The sequence below is a fragment of the Betta splendens genome, chromosome 15 (assembly GCF_900634795.4).
Source record: "Betta splendens chromosome 15, fBetSpl5.4, whole genome shotgun sequence".
Classification (NCBI taxonomy): Eukaryota; Metazoa; Chordata; class Actinopteri; order Anabantiformes; family Osphronemidae; genus Betta; species Betta splendens.
This window is the reverse complement of record NC_040895.2, coordinates 9,030,948-9,046,868: the sequence shown is the minus strand read 5'-3', so window position 1 is coordinate 9,046,868 and position 15,921 is coordinate 9,030,948. Positions and strand designations below refer to the sequence as shown.

The window sequence follows — 15,921 nt, the reverse complement described above, 5'->3', positions numbered from 1 at the left end:
CATTCCTATACTCACTGAAATTAAGAAATGCGTCCTTTTCCTCTTTGTGATCCACCCGATGTTGGATCAGCTGTGTGATGACTATTTGAGTCACTTCAGATGTGCTGTTGTTAAGTTTTGTTTACTTGTGCGTTACAGTTGAAATAACAATTCAAATGTATAATAAAATCTCACATATAGATAATAAATTAGAGAAGAAAGATGACGTCAAGCTGTCCAACAAATCCATTAACACCAGCAAAAACTAGAAAGTACTGATTTGCTCAATTCTATAGAGGGAAACAAAACCACACTGGATCAGTTCTAAACCTGTCTGGGTACAAGTGCAGCTGGCGGCAGGAGACTTTAACAAGCGTGGCGCTTTGTTGTAAAATTAGGGCTGTCAGATTAAACTCAAGGTAAACCATATCTCCTATTTCACAAAGGCAGAGAAGCCCACACCTGTAGCCACTATCCTTAACTAAGACGGGCAGTGGACCGCAGACTTTCCATGTCGATTATCCATTTATCATTTGCGTGTTTGAGAATTGGTTCAGTGACTAGAAAGCAGCAGAGAGGCATGAGGGAACACGGAACGTCTTAAGGAAGTTATTGGAAATGAGGGAATGACATCACCGCAGCGTTTGCGTGGCTTTGTTTGGTGCGTGCGCTGGCCACGCCTTCCTGCCGGCGCGGCCATAAAACGAGCCGCACGGAGCGCGTGCACCAGTTGAACTCCAGCAGCGGGCGACAACAGGTGCGCGTCAGGCTCCTCCCCCCCCGTCGCTGCCGGATAATGCCCGCAGAGCACCGCTCGTCTGTTCGCGCACGGCCTCCTCGTCCGCACTTTGAGCGTTTGCACGTTTTTATATCCTGATCACTTCCCGCTCACGCGAACATGCCTTTCCCGCCCATCAGCCTCCACGCGCGGATCTCCTCTCCCGGCAGGGATTTATTCGGGAAGAAGAAACCCGGCGGAGTGCCTGAGTTCACCAGCAAATCCGGCGGAGACAAGGGGGGCTCCGACAAGGAGAAGCCGTCCGCTCCCTGGACGCCGTCTAATTTGAGGAATCTGGGGCGAAAAGCCCACCAAGACAAGGCTAAAAGCCCGGCTCAGCGGCCGGGGGGCGAACCGGAGACTCAGGGAAGATGCTCCTGGCTGGCGGTGCCCAAACCTCAGGACGCCTCGGAAGCGGTGAGGCGCTCCAGCTCCATGGACTCCTCCAGGCAGCTCCACGGCAAAGAGGACGGGAAGAAGGACCTCCAGTTCACGCTCAGCCTGACCCCCGAAGCCATTCTCGTCATCCAAAAGCGCAACCTGGAGAAGCAGATGATGGCGAAGCAGCAGAAGTGCTGCGCCTCCGCGGACTTTCGCCACCGGCGCGTTTTCCCGTCCAAAAAGGCGCACGGCGCATCCAAGGGCTGCGCTGGCGTCGGCAAAGCGGACAGCCCCGAGCAGGACATCACCGCCATCGTCAAAATATCTCTACTGAATGACCAGTACAAGTACGACGATGTGGAGTACGAGGAGGAGGATGGGGATGTGGATGAGACTGTTGTGAGGAAATGCAAAGAGTGGCTGAAGGGGGTCGAAAATGCCGCAGCTCTGGGAAAAGTTGACAAAGTTTCTGCACTTCCGCACCTTAAAGGCTGCTGACATCGTTCGTTTATCAACTTTGGTGGTTGGGAAATAACGATGGACTGGTGAAATGGCCCACGCGGGCCTCCATACTTGAGTCTTGTACATGAAACGTTTGTAAATGAGGGGAGAACACGCGTCTCCGAACGAATGTCACTTTGTGTGGGGATGTTTTTCTAAAGTCGATGTCACTGCCTTAAAATTATAATAAGAGGAGTCGGCTGCATTGGAAGAACAGTATATGTGGCGTTCACGTGTCCGGTGGAAAAAATAGATTTTTCAGCCTTTGCAGTCTGGCTCATCCTCCAGCGTATCTTATGCTTCACAGGGACATTCCTTCTCCAGTCAGATGCCTAGTTGATGTTTTTGTTAAAGTTTGGATTTAATACCTTAACATTCTCGTCATTTGCACATGTTTTTTTGTTTTCAGCGGGGCGCCAGTGGGTTGGTAAAGGACGCAATACGGTTCCTTTGTGCTGGGGAACAATAAGCTGTCAACACAGGGCGTCATGTGCCCCTGCTGCTGAAACCAAACTGTACTGTCCATTTTACCTCTAAGGGAGGGTTGTATCCTTGCAGGGCTTATTGCTGATGTACAGTATTTAATATTGACTAAATATTTGTACTGTCAAATGTTTTCTCAGCTGACATGATGTCATTCGAAGTAAAATGATGTTTTTTAATCACGTGTCACTGACTCTTAAATCGTTTGATTTGTGTTAAACATTCATTTCACACGATGCTGATCTGCAGCGTGTCCACATGTATGTGTAATAGTTCTGCTCAGTTCCCAGGCATTGCTTTAAAGGCTCTTTGTTGCCACTGTAGCTACCTGAGGCCGTTTGGGCATTAGTGTAGTAAGCTTCTTAGGTTTCTTGTTAAGCAGGGTTGGCCAGTGAACCGCAGGGCAGGTGCATGATCCCTTTAGGAAATTAGTCTTCTTTAATGATGTCATAATAAACATGGCAGCTGTCAGAATTCAATCAATTTGTCATAAAAAGTCTTAGGATTTGCAGCAACGAGCGTATTCCTGATGCTTGCATACACTGCCCAAAGCACCCCAAACATATCATATTATGATCATCTAAGTGCTGTCACTGTCCTGTGCTGCTCAGGGAGAAAGAGCTGGTCACAAGCAAAAGGGCTTAGAAACATTTGACTGTTTTAAATGTTGCCACAAGACCTGTTTGGTGATTTTGTATTTAATGGAAATCACCTACAAGCCTCCTACACAAATGAGATCTTGGTGCTGTGTAGTGTTGTGTGTAGTGTAGCTGGAGTGTGTGTGGAGGTTCCCCACAATAAGCCTTAAGCCCATTGTAATCTCTGTCACTTGGTAACCAGAGGTTCAGTCAGTGTTGTTCAGAGGAAGGTAAACATTTAGGACTGGTTTTGAAGCCTCTCACACACAGCGCTGGTAAGCTGTCTTTAAAGATTGCATCTAATGATTGCGTCAGTTAATGAATGTTGGTGCTTGGTTTTACTTTGGCCTCATTTCCAGGTCATTTGATGAATTTTACTATAGTATGTGTCAGCTACTGTGGAATATGAGTGTAATCAAGCAAAAGTCTCTCTCTCTCAAAATCCAACATGTTGATGCCATAGATATTCTCGTCCCACTATTATCCTCTTTAATTGCATTTTATTCAGGTATTGTCCAACATATTGTGTCCAAACATACAACAGTGCAGCTTAGTAAACTTTGTAGTATATTACAATTACTCCTTCTCTCGTTGATCCTATGTGAGTAAACTGCTGGAAGAAGACAGCTTGTTCTGACTGGACGGTCACTAAGTGGTTTTCTTGTCACACGGCTCTGGCTGAGCCCACAACCGAGCCCGGACAGTTTGTACCAAGACCCGTTCGCTTCTCCATGGCTCCTGTGATGATATTATCTGCTGGCTCAGTGGCTGAATGTTGTGTAAGCCTTCCCCTATTGTGTCATTTCAACTGTGCCCTTGTTTGTGTGCCTCCCTCTGGTATTCATGGCTGTCTGTTGTAGGCCTGCAGCTATTCATCGCTGTCCTGGGGGTGAGGGCTGCATTATTACGTCTCAAGTAGCTCAAACGCTGGCATTCAGCGGGACTTTAGAAGTTAAAAACTGCAGGAGCTGGCGGCGGCTGAGACAAGCGGCTTAGTTAGAAACATTTCCTCCAAACCACCCAGGCTGCTGAGTCCACACCATGCTCAGCTTTGTCTTTCATTCCTTAGTCACTGATTGTTTCTGTTTACGCCCCCGGCCGTGTTTTCTGCTCACTGTTTGTCACTGATGAGTCAGTCTTATCACCTTTTCACTCTCTGAGTCAGGAGCAAAGAAAAGAAATGGCCGCCGGCCCCTGTTCCCCTCACTGCGCTGAGTGACGTGCTCCCGATGCCCCCGATTTATAGCAGCAGGGAAACCAGACGGATGCTGCCTGCAGCCGCCGCCGACGCTCGGCACGCGGCGCCGGGGGCAAAGACCCGCGGGCCCGCGTTCTGCCCCGACACCATTACTGTGGCAACGGGACTGATAACAACGGCGTCTCCAGCAGCTTTTGTGAGGAAGGAACAAAACGGGCACTTCCTGAACAAGCTCGGCTTGTGGAGTTTAGTAACGCTCCGATTTAGAGAATCACGAATCAGGCATTTCCCTGGACAGAGTGAGACTTACTCCTTTCATGAAGTTAGGCTCTTTGAGGCTTATAAAAGCAAACACATGGTATTACTACAGGGTTGGATTCATTAACCTTGTGTTTCGTTTTGTATTTGTTGTTTTTTTATTATTTTGGATGTTCACAGGACAACTGTGTAACATCCAGAGAGTCTTTTGAATCTCCTCTCTAGAGACACGCATAGGATCACAAAACAAGGTGAGCAGTTTGCGGGCGGGTGTATTCTCGCTGCACATCTCTCCAGTTTGCTTCAAGAAAACAGTGTCAGGATGTTGTGTGGGAGGATGCTCCTCGGCGGATGAGAGGGATTACCAAAAATGCATTCTTATTATAATCTTCAGGCTCAGTGACGGATCCACTCCCACAGTAGCTAAAACGGGCTTCTTGCTGTTTACAGGCAGCGGCTGAAGGGAAAGCTGAGCCCTGGAGGATGAAGCCGGTGCGTGATGCTGGTGCAGATGCAGAGGAAGAGGCCAGGGCCCGGCGTCAGACTCAGCTGGAGCAGGTGGATAAAACCTGGATTCATCCTTCAAAACATTAAAGAGACTTGATGATATTCAAAACTGTGCAGCTGAACCAGACAAACAGAAGCACATTGACCTCTGATCAGTGAATCATAGTTCTCAGTAGCTTCCACGCATATTAGTCCGTCCTGAAACGCTGTTCTCTCCTTTTAGTTTGAGGCCTTTCTGTCCTTTGTTTATCCTCCAGCGCCATCTAGAGGCGTACAGGAACCTGCACCGGCTCAGAGACGCGCTCTATCGGCGCTACGCTGCCTTGCTCAAAGACAAGGTGCAGTCACAGAGGTTACGGCTACAGCAGAGGCACGAGGCAGCAGTAAGGAAAACAGAAGGAGACGCTAAGCAGGTAATTGCCAATGTTTACCTGATGGAGGGTTTAAAGGTTTCTGAGCATCGCAGTCATATTGTTTGTTTTAGGATTTTATCCCAGAGCAAATTCATTTTTTGAGATTATAGGATTTGCAATGTGCTGTACACACACCTCATTTTTTATCCACAGTAAGAAGGTTTTTTTTTAAATGTAAATCACACTTGGTGCTTGAGCCTTCAGCCTGCTGCTAAAGGCCTAGATTTGTCCCCTCAGGCCCCAATCAGCACTTTGGTTCAGTCAAATCAAGCCCCTCGTGATTATAACACCTCCAGTTTCTCCATCACTGCTGAGGTGACACGTGCAATTAATATGATTCGACTTTATTCAAGTAGCTACTTAAGTCATGTCAGAATTTGTATATCTGCTGTGACTGACCTTGCCTTTGCTTTGTCTCTTCTTACTGGGCGTGAAAAGAGCCATAAGCTATAAAGAGCGGCTGCTCAGAGGGGGGTCCACCATGAGAGAGCTGCTGGCCTGTCCTCCCCTCCTGTAAAAGCTCACTGTCTTTCAGAGGATGTAATTGTTCTCCCCAGTGACTCACACTTAGGGAAAACACAATAAAGCTCTTTTAGAGGCCCTCCAGTCGAGGCCCTTTGCCTCAAACTGCTAAACAAATGAAACTGCCTGTTGTTTTCTCAGCTCAAATTGAGAAGCTCTGTCGCAGACATGGAGGTGAGGCAACTCCAAGAACACCTGCTGGGCTCTAATTGGTGCCTGCTGCAGTTAATGGCTTCCTGTGGCCGCGTGTTTACTTCTCATTTGTCCCGTGCGCCCTGGTTCTCAGCCCCTGAAACAAGGGAAAGTCACTTAAATGTCTATTCCCACAGCTCGGCCTCTGACCTCCAATGACTGACCGTCTGCCTTTCAGAAACCAAAGAAGTTGTCCTTCTCCAAGCTGCAGCACAATGACTCATACCTGAAGTCCCTCCCCCAGACCCGCTATCACCTGGTATGTCTCTCCCTTGTACAGCTCGATTTAAGTGACACATTTGCATCGTTCTTTATAAATACGTCACGTTTCTTCTCTGAGGTCCTCGACCTTCAGACCCAGTTGGCAGAGCAAGGTCATCTGAAAACCCACCACGACTTGGAGGAATTTTACAGATGCATCAAGTATAACGACCACCCGTCAGAGCTGCAGAGGAGCCTGCAGGACGTCAGGACAAGCAGTTACGTCACACCTGTAGATATGTGCATTGATTTATTCCTTATGAGATCAGGATCAGCACTGTCAAAACGGTGCACGTGACTATGTTGATATATTGTTGTCAGTGCTGGGAACGAAGACACCGGAAAAAGCTCCCTGCACCGGTGAAGAGAGAGGACACACGGGGGACGTCTCCCAGAGCAGGTGGTTGTTTCACGAGCTCCACTAAGTTCAATAAATGTCCATCCAGCGCTAATCTGCGCATCTACACACTCTGCTCCAGTCCCTGCAACGTCTCAGCTAGAGCCAGTGTCTCCCTCTGGAAGCCTGTTTGCTCAGGCTCAAGAACAAACCCCCTCCGGAGGCTCGTTTAGCGGAGACCTTCCTGGAGGACAGCGCTGATTACTCACACAGAAGTGAGACGCGCGAACACAACGCGAGGCTCTGTTGTGGAGATGCACCTCCTCAGACAGGCACCACGTGGACATGCTCCCAGTGCCGGCATGAATGAAATGTTGAATTGTGATATCAGCTGACAATTTAAAGGCTCCTTTAGCTCGACTTTTGAACAAATCACCACCTGGCAGAATCTCGGTTTCATTACATTTGCCCACATAACAGTTTCTTCACCTGCTCAGCGTTGGGCTTGTTGTTAACTGTCTGTTCAGGAGCGTACGATGTTAGCGTGACAGGACAAGGGGACGTCTCGGAACGCATCAGGCGCTCGGCAAGAAGCTCGAGCTCACAGGCGTCCCACCGGTGTGAAAAAGCCCCACTCCACAGACAAACATGGCGAGACAGCGCCACAGGCACATTCCCCACATCCACGAGAAATACTCAGAATAAAAACAATTAGAGCTGAAGCCAAAATACACAGTCAGCAAAGGGCCTGGTTATGTTTTAAAGTAATGAGGCCATTTATCCACTCTGTCCCACTCTGTTGCTATTTATGTGCTTGTTATTAGCTGCTCTGATTTACTGGACAGCTGAAGCTGTGGTTTTCTATCTTTGTGGCCATCTGGTCATGATCTCCTCAACATGTTGAATTTCACAGGAGCCCAGTACAGTTCTGAAAAGCTAGATTGGCCGGAACATAGCGTTTCTATTACTATGAGCTGACCTCAGTGACTCCAGAGCCTGTCTGGGTGTTGGATGCTAATAAGCCGTCTGACGCTCGGACTGTGTCGCCCGCCTGCACCCCGTGCAGCTCGTGGGGTTTGGACAGATGTGCAATCCGCTGCACCGGCCTGGGAGCAAACGCTGCCGCGCTCCTGAGACCTCCCTGCTGCTTTGCACCCAGCAGACAACATGTGCTGTCACCCCCGTGCGTAGTGTTATCGGGCGTGAGCTGCACAAGAGTACAGTGTGCAGGCGACGCTTGAGAAGTCGCACACAGCGAAGAACACGCACTAACCACCTGACATTTTGTGTGTAGATGGTAGATCAGAGAAGCTGGAAAATTATCTTGACGTGTTAAAATCAGTTGATTTTAGGTCTCTCAGTTGTACATGTGACTCTCTGTAGGTTATTGGAGCAAAGGACTGGTTCTGGAGAGCAGCCAGCAGCCAATGGCAGGCAGCAGATCAATGAATTTGAACAAATATTTCCCAAGGTGAGTGCGAGAACCCATGGATGGATCACGGAGCTCAGATGTGTGAAAATACATAAAAAGGGAAAGTACAGGTTTACATGTTACAGGTCAGAGCAGAGACAGCGGCCGGTAGAGAGAGACGGTGAGAGGAGTGCATAGGAAGAAACGCACAGGACCCGGTTTTCTCTCACCGCCGTGTCAAACTGGGCCCGAGCAAACACAGGAAGAGTTGGGTCGGAGGGAGAGCAGGGGAAGGCAAACAGTGGTCAGACGGGCCGGGCCGGGAGCATTACTCACGCTTCACCCTCGCTCACATCCACACTTTGACTGTCCGCGGGGCACCTGCATATGTGTGGGAACAGCGGTGAAGATGGAGGGAGGGAAGGGTGAGGGTGGGGGGGGTCAATTGATTGAATGTGCAATTTAAATTTCACCTGCACTTCATCCTTTGAGGTTGGGGGAAGTGGGTTATTATCATACAGAGCATTCCTCCAATTCACAGACTGCAGACCCACATCAGGAAGTGACCGAGGGAGCCAGTCGGTGCTGGGTGGGGGGTATGGGGGGGGGGGGGGTGTCGGAGGAGGAGAGACAGGCGCCAAATGGGACACCACGTCTGTGGGAGATGACACCACACACACGCGCCACACTCACCTCGGCTCGTTCACGCGACCCGGAACGCGTCCCCACGTAAATCACCAAGCGATTACTGGAGGCAGGAAGTGATGCATAAATGCAGTATGTGCCGTCCACAGGTGAAAGCCCCCACCTTCGCCACCCTGCGGCCGAACTTCATGGAGAACTTCCGGAGCAGGATGCCCGATTTGGTGGGTCCGTCGCCCGCGTCCCCCTCGAAAGCACGTGGCCGAGCATGAAGCGAAGCGTGATTTCTGTGTGAAACCAGGTCCCTCCTGAACTTCCTGAGAGGAGCAGGAGAGCGGAGGTTTACGTGGGGCGGCTGAGGCAAATGCACCATCTCAGCTTAATCAACATGGGCTTCTCCCAAAGGTTGGTCGAAGCGGAGGAAACGGTGACAGCGTGCGACCCCCGGGTCCAAACTGCGTTCACGCTCGCAGTCGGACAGCTCTGAAGCTCAGTTTGCCTTTCTCTTCTGCCCGTGAACTCGGCTGCAGACTCCTGGAGCAGGACTCAGACGCGCCGCCGTGCCGGGAGGACGGAGGCGGCGCCCGGGGGCCGGTCAGCAACACGAGGCAGCCACAACACGACACAACAGTGCGGCGCTCTGCAGAAGCGTGCTGCGAGGGCTTTTTTACACCATGGCAACAGGTAACACTGAATACACCCGCCCTGCTGGTTATTTGTGAGCATGGCACTTCTGCGCTACATGTCTGGGTATAAATCAGCTCATATGTTTCATTAGTGAGAGTTACGTGAGAGGGCTTTTTTTTTCACGTTCCTGTTTTTTCCAAAGGTGCTTCCACACATTGACTCCAAACAAAAACAGGGGGGGGGGATCGTCCATTCACGCGTAAGTCCTCCCAAACAGCCAAGAAGCGTCCGAAGCCACAGAGGTTCACGTCCCGATCAGCCGAACGGAGGGACCTCCTCCAGGTACACGAGATCCACGAGCAAACACTTTATTTTGAAAGTCAACTCGTGTAGTAGGCGCCTGTAATGTGCTTGTGTGTGTTGTCTCTCGCAGCCAGCGTCATTTCGAGGCTGTAGCTTTGGCTCCAGCAGCTTGTGGCTGTAAAACACCTGATCCTCTGTGCATGGAGGACGTGTGCCAACAAAAGCATGCGGTGGTAGGATTAGAGCAGGCTCAGTCTTTGGCAAAGCTGCATGTTGCTCTCTTAATAGTCTCTCTTTTGACATTCTCGTTTTAGGTAATTGACTGTGGGGTTAAACTATGGAGAAACTACACATAAAACACATGCCTGAAGTCACCGACGCATCTGTTTGCAGCCAATACTGTTCGTTCTAGTTCTTTTGAGTGACACTGAATGAATGTGTTTTAAAACATTACAGCAAACTTAAATTGTGTATCAGTCTTTCTGGTCTCTGTTTAAAGCACCTTTGACAAAACTATAACAGGTGGTTGCTCTAAATTACACGATTGACGCCGCATTAGCCACAACAATTTATCAACATACCAACATCTTTTATATTATTAAAGTCAGTTGCTGGTAGACTGGGGACTATACAGATCAGCACAGGCCCGTTTTACACCGGTTGGTTTGTGCGGGAGTGGCTTTGATCTAAGTGTCAATATTTACAGGTTGATGTCACAAAGTAGCTTAAACTGCTTCATTCAAAACGCCATCCTGTGGACCTCAATGATATGGTCCCTCTCAGCCAATCACAGACAAGCCCGCAGAGATCAAAGGGCAGAAGAGCCAACCGTATCTGCTCCGGACACCCATCCGGAGATGCAACTTCTCTTCAGAGTATATATTTGAGAGCCGCTCATGACGTCCAGCGAGCCGCCGATCAAAAACGCGCCTTCGTGGAGACGCGAGAAGAGGAAACGACCCGTGGATGTTATTCAAGGGGCCCGGTGATTAGAACTATTAACCCCGGGGCCGCCGTTCGGGATGGCAACGGGCACCAGCGAGTGCAAGAGCGGCCAGCACCGCGTGGATCACCTCCTCAGCGCCGTGGAGAGTGAGCTGCAGGCCGGCAGCGAGAAGGGCGACCCCACGGAGAGAGAGCTGACCGTCTCCCTGGACGACGGCGAGCTTTGGCGGAGGTTCAAGGAGCTGACGAATGAGATGATAGTTACAAAGAACGGCAGGTGAGCACGGCGGTGAGGAAATAACGCGACGTGAACGCGGAGCGGTCTTTGACGCTAATCTGTGCGTTTGGAAATGTTCTTGTCGTCAAGGCGCATGTTTCCTGTGATGAAAATCAACGTGTCGGGACTGGACCCGAACGCCATGTATTCTTTTTTGCTGGACTTCGCCTCGGCGGACAACCACAGGTGGAAATACGTGAACGGGGAGTGGGTTCCCGGGGGCAAGCCCGAACCCCAGACCCCCAGCTGCGTGTACATCCATCCGGACTCTCCGAACTTCGGCGCGCACTGGATGAAGGCTCCCGTGTCCTTCAGCAAAGTCAAGCTCACGAATAAACTGAACGGAGGAGGTCAGGTAAGGAAGAGCACGGGGATAAATATTCACAAAACAAAATATAATTTATTAATGAATAATGTTTATTTTTGTCAGATAATGCTCAATTCCTTACATAAGTATGAGCCACGCATCCACATCGTTCGCGTTGGAGGCCCGAGGCGGATGATCACCAGCCACTCGTTCCCAGAGACACAGTTCATCGCAGTCACCGCATATCAAAACGAAGAGGTTGGCAATTCAATTTTCTGTCTATAAGAACTCACTGATAACAAAAATTGAAGTTACAGTGGCGCTTTTCCTGTGCGTAAAACGTGCGCGTAATTGACGCGCAACGTTTTGCTCAAGGTTTAGTTTATTTTCCGCCATTCTCACCGATGCCAAGACACAACCCTGATATTATATTTATGATATGACTACAGATAACTGCTCTTAAGATCAAGTACAACCCGTTTGCCAAAGCCTTCCTGGACGCAAAGGAGAGGTACGAATGCACGTGCCACTTTATTTCACAATAATTAAAGCAATGTCTTAAGATGAGAACTTTAATTCACCAATGTATTTCGCACCAATTTATGTATTTTTGCAGAAGTGACACCAAAGACCTGAGAGAGGACGTCAGTGAAAACCAACACTCACCCTACTCTCAGTGTAATTATACATTGCCCAGTATCTTTTCATATGCTTGTGCATATTTTATATGCATGCTTATATTGTCCTGCTGACGTCTTTGCTCCTCCGTGGCTCCAGTAGGGGGCTGGTTTATTCCCAGCACAGGTTCCCTCTGCTCCGCTGCCAGTCCTCACAGCCAGTTTGGCAGTCCCATCTCCACGTCCCAGTCCCACGGCTGCGAGCGCTACTCCACCCTGAGGAACCAGCGCTCCTCTCCCTACACCAGTCCGTACCCCCATCGAACCAGCTCCCCCTGTGAGTGCGCTCCTCCGCTGTCTGCATGCAAGGATTACACCACTTCCTCCTCAGCCATTAACAAGAAACTCAAACAAATGTTGCTGAGCGCAGAATGCTTTACATTCCACTGGCTTTTGTGTGAACGGAGCCACAAAGCTGTAAATGTTTGGGCTTCGGACAAGGAATGTATGGACACAAGATTCAAGCCTTTAACAGTCTCATAGTGAAGTGAAAATTGGGAGAACAGCCCATTTGGCAACGCAGAATTCAGGTTTTAGTCCCGTGTCCTGTGCGACCTTTAACCTCAGCGCTTCTGTTTGTGTTGTAGCCAGCTACTCTGATAACTCTTCAACGTGTCTGTCAATGATCTCAACCCACGATAACTGGTCCGGTCTGCAGATGCCAACGCACTCCAGCACAATGGCAGTGTCTCACAACTCCACCGCTGGTGCCACCTCCAGGTGTGTAAATTAAAGCAACAACACACATGTCCATGTCCTACAGAGAAGTCAGCATTGGGAGAGAGGAGACGGTAACGTAGAACATGGCTCCAGCAGTTCTTTAAGTCACAGAGTATTTCTGTACTAATTTTGTGTGTGATGCAGTGATTCAAAATAAAACATTTAACTGCAGTTTGCCTGGAAAAATGATTAAGCCTGATTCATCAACCTCTGCTGAACAATGTGTATCTAATCTTCTTTCATTCATTTTCTCACTTTGTCTGAAAAACATCCTATCCAGAAGCTGAGTAAGCTGTTTCCTGTTTATGTCTGTGTGCAGTCAGTATCCAGGCCTGTGGTCTGTGACTAACTCGCCCCTGACTCCCGTGCCCCAGAATGGAGATTTGAATAACGGCCTGAGTTTCCAGTTCCTCCGGGGGTCCGGCAGCCACTACCACAGCCTGTCCCACTCAGCCACGGGGCCCCCTGCTGGCTCTCCCCTGTACGACAGCGGCGCAGCCTCGGAAGTGCATGATGCGGCCCAGTATGACGCCTCCCCACACGGACGTCTATCAGCCTGGACCCCGGTTACGCCTCCACCCCTCTGATGGAAGCGTGAGCTGGCAGGGAGAAAGCCATGGGATGCTGCTGCGGGAGGTCAAACCCGGCGTGCGAGGTCTGATTCTGCAAACACATCAAAAATATATTTAATATGCAAGAATATTAGTTTGTCCCTCATCCAGATGTGTCTGTTAGTGTATCAGGAAGTAAATGTAAATATACAATATTTATAATGTAAATAAAGCTTTTAAGGTTTCATTAAATGAATAAGACTTTTATCTCACATTGATATTGTAATAAAAGTGAAGGGAGCAAAGTGGTTTCAGTAAATGTCAGTATTCTGCTGCATAGATGATACAAAAGAAACACACTTACCTGCTTTTAAGGTAACATGACAAAAAAATTATATATGTACATTTAAATTTGTACATTGAAGTGCTCCAAACCTACACATACAGCAGCCATGTCCTCTGTTGTGAGACAGTTTATGAAGCAATGGTCCATCCATCACACTTGAAATCCTCCCAGTATTTGCTCATACATTATTCGTGACGCACAGTAAACGGCTGTGTTGTCTCTGGCGCCTCATGGGGAAGATTTGGCAGAAGACCCCGTCTCGTTTGTCATATGAAGTAAAGTTCAACTGTCTTTGAACGTGTTTTTTCACAGGACATTCGTCTCATCTTTCTTTATTTTGTTTGTATATTTGCTACTTGCAAATATGTGATCCTGTCAACAAAACATCTACTGTTTTAAAAGAAAACTCAACAGTTAAATGCAGAAAAGGTGTAAAAAATAAATAATATAAATAAATGTGAAGCGAGGCCAGTCAACAGCACAAGAGCCCACTCAGCCCAGAAGATCAAGGTCAGTGTATAAGGACATCATGACATCCTCCCCCTTATACGAGACGCAGCCACGGACCGGCAGGAAGCTACTGACATCTAATCGGCTAAATCAAATACACAACTGACTGATTCACTCTGAGCATCGCAGCGTTAACCCAGTCTGACAATGAGACGGTCTCTGTACAGTTAATGTGTCACTGTTTGTCTGTGTGCAGAGACATTCACGCTACAAAACACATTGCACATGTCCATTATAGAAATAATGATGAAAAATATCATCTGTTATAGTTACACAATTCACAATAACGCTCTGTTAGTGCTGTAAGAACCAATGAAATGCCCTTTTTATTATGAGGAATAATATTTAAATCAACAATATTGAAAACAGAATAAATAATGGGACATTTATGAAAGAAATCTAAAAAGCCATGAAGGCAGGGTATTTCTCTAAGCCTAATAATCCTATTATGATCCCAGTGAAAAAAAGCTCTCTGTCAAAGCAGGGAGCATTGACGCAAGCATGTCTTGACGTCAGTAGCTGCAGTGAATGAGGGATGGGAGGGGGCAGAGAGAGAGAGAGAGAGAGGGGGGGGGGGTGTTTGCCTTCAGAAAATACCACAAAATACCAGCGTCATTGGCATGAAAGCAACTCCAAGTCCTCGCCGTAAAACCGCCGCGGACGTGCGCGTAAAACGTCCAAAGCCCTCGCTGTTCTAATTGCACGCGCATTGGACGTGAACGTGTCGAATTGACACGTTGTGGAGAAGCGGTTTAGGAGCCGCACTGGAAATCTAAAGCAGATGTAGTAAACGGAACATGATCCCCTGACCCGGACTGTTCATAAATAAATCAGCATATGAGAGAATGGTGGTGGGGAGGGAGAAAGAAAAAAAAAGGGGGGGGGGCACTGGTGTCGGTCACCCGTTTGTGACCGTGTTGTGAAAGTGGCTGTTTGCCCACGCGCCTGCACGAAAATGCAAACTTCTCGAGCGTGCCACGACACACGCGTTGGGAAGAACGGCGCCGTTGTTGTGGTTTTACACAGAGATGTGTTCACCAGACAGAAAAAAAACTACCGTCGAGCAACGTGTGAGAGCCAGACCGGTGGCGTCATCGCCTCCTCCGTGGTTCGCGCAACACCGCGACTCGCCTCCTGCATTTATTCAACACTTATTCTCAAGTTCCAACTTGTCCACGGCCGTTCGTCACAACACGATGAGCGTTTGCTCGACGCGTGGATTAGAAGTGCTGCAGACGAATCCGCGTTTTTCTTCTCGCCGCTGGACGCACGCACGGGCTCGTGAGAGCGAAGGCTCCGCTTTTACGCCGGGGAGGAATCCTCCGCTCCACACATGCGGTCGGGGAGCGTTTTCTGCCCGCAGCTCAAACGACGCCGACGGGACGCGTGCTTTGCCGCACTTTTGCGGCTGCGCCACGTCTAGAGAGGCTCCGTTTACATTGGCCTATACTCTTTAAGATATCCAAGAGTTCCCGTTGTGTGGGTTGTGCGTCATCCGAGCCTGATTACACTTGTAGTGTGACGTCGTCGGGCACCGCTGAAGCAAAACACCTTATTCAACGTTAACGTGAAAAGCCTAAAAAAATGCTTTTGAAACCATCCGGAGTGACGGCGCATCACTTTCTTCCATAAAAGACGCGGATCAACAAGTTGCCCTCGGTGCGTAACAACCGACGGAGCGTGGTCGAAGCGTAATCCGTGACACACGTGATCGGCAAATCACTACGGCTGCAGGTATTTCTCGTTCGAGAAATAAGCCGCGGGCCGTCCGTGGAGACGCACTTCGTCCTGTTGCGGCGCAAAACCCGCGGCTGAGCGGCTCCGGCTCCGGCTCCATGCCTCGCTGCATCTCCAGGTGCGCGACTGGCCGCCACATGGTAACTTCTCGCACACACCACGCTGGACAGAGGACGCGAGAGGCGTGAATGAATGGGACTGAGGCTTGCGTGCGTTTCTCCCCTCGCCTTCCCGCAGACTCTTGCGTGCGCCGTGTATCCCGCTGGTTGAAGGCGCCTCACGTTGTCAGCAGATATCGACTCGGCAGAGGACGCATCCATCACTCGACCAGAGCGCAGCAAATGTCGAAGAAACGAAAAAGTCCTGACGACCAGGGCTTTGAGGGACCCCCGTCTGCAGGTTGCAGCCACCAAGGTAGGA

The 15,921-nt window shown here is 49.3% G+C and overlaps 4 protein-coding genes and 1 long non-coding RNA gene across 9 annotated transcripts in view; 4 read left to right on the top strand and 1 right to left on the bottom strand.

The window, feature by feature from the left end:
• Window positions 1-320: 320 nt before the first annotated feature.
• Window positions 321-2,301, top strand: prr18 (proline rich 18). The gene has a single exon (XM_029175416.3). It carries the CDS (start codon window positions 878-880, stop codon window positions 1,634-1,636), a length of 759 nt encoding a protein of 252 aa, XP_029031249.1. The 5' UTR covers window positions 321-877; the 3' UTR covers window positions 1,637-2,301.
• Window positions 2,302-2,419: 118 nt separating this feature from the next.
• si:ch211-130h14.4 (uncharacterized) lies at window positions 2,420-9,902 on the top strand. 2 transcript variants are annotated; one of them, XM_055502340.1, is made up of 14 exons: window positions 2,420-3,035; window positions 4,397-4,467; window positions 4,667-4,774; window positions 4,981-5,136; window positions 6,029-6,109; window positions 6,191-6,329; window positions 6,433-6,511; window positions 7,832-7,919; window positions 8,654-8,725; window positions 8,803-8,906; window positions 9,032-9,185; window positions 9,331-9,470; window positions 9,562-9,664; window positions 9,746-9,902. In XM_055502340.1, the coding sequence occupies exons 3-14, from the start codon at window positions 4,700-4,702 to the stop codon at window positions 9,785-9,787; spliced, it is 1,233 nt and encodes a 410-aa protein (XP_055358315.1). In that variant the 5' UTR covers window positions 2,420-3,035; window positions 4,397-4,467; window positions 4,667-4,699; the 3' UTR covers window positions 9,788-9,902. The 2 variants fall into 2 exon arrangements, with proteins under 2 accessions (XP_055358315.1, XP_029031217.1); XM_029175384.3 differs by having other exon boundaries at window positions 9,562-9,902.
• Window positions 9,903-10,055: 153 nt separating this feature from the next.
• tbxtb (T-box transcription factor Tb) lies at window positions 10,056-13,277 on the top strand. Its single transcript, XM_029175382.3, has 8 exons — window positions 10,056-10,653; window positions 10,744-11,008; window positions 11,084-11,218; window positions 11,410-11,471; window positions 11,577-11,638; window positions 11,738-11,914; window positions 12,225-12,357; window positions 12,677-13,277. The coding sequence occupies exons 1-8, from the start codon at window positions 10,454-10,456 to the stop codon at window positions 12,942-12,944; spliced, it is 1,302 nt and encodes a 433-aa protein (XP_029031215.1). The 5' UTR covers window positions 10,056-10,453; the 3' UTR covers window positions 12,945-13,277.
• LOC121202758 (uncharacterized) lies at window positions 11,469-13,409 on the bottom strand. Its single transcript, XR_005898649.2, has 2 exons — window positions 13,273-13,409; window positions 11,469-13,020 (listed from the first exon to the last, which is right to left on the bottom strand). It is a non-coding gene; the product is annotated as an uncharacterized LOC121202758 (long non-coding RNA).
• A 2,068-nt stretch (window positions 13,410-15,477) lies between these two features.
• The window catches only part of pde10a (phosphodiesterase 10A), a 35,502-nt gene continuing 35,058 nt past the window's right edge, over window positions 15,478-15,921 (top strand). For 2 of the 4 annotated variants that reach the window (XM_029175316.3, XM_055502319.1), the window contains exon 1: window positions 15,523-15,915. In XM_029175316.3, coding sequence (XP_029031149.1) covers window positions 15,690-15,915 — 226 coding nt within the window. In that variant the 5' untranslated portion in view covers window positions 15,523-15,689. Of the gene's footprint in view, window positions 15,916-15,921 lie in introns of all 4 variants that reach the window. The other 2 variants (XM_029175319.3, XM_029175318.2) reach the window with 2 other exon arrangements.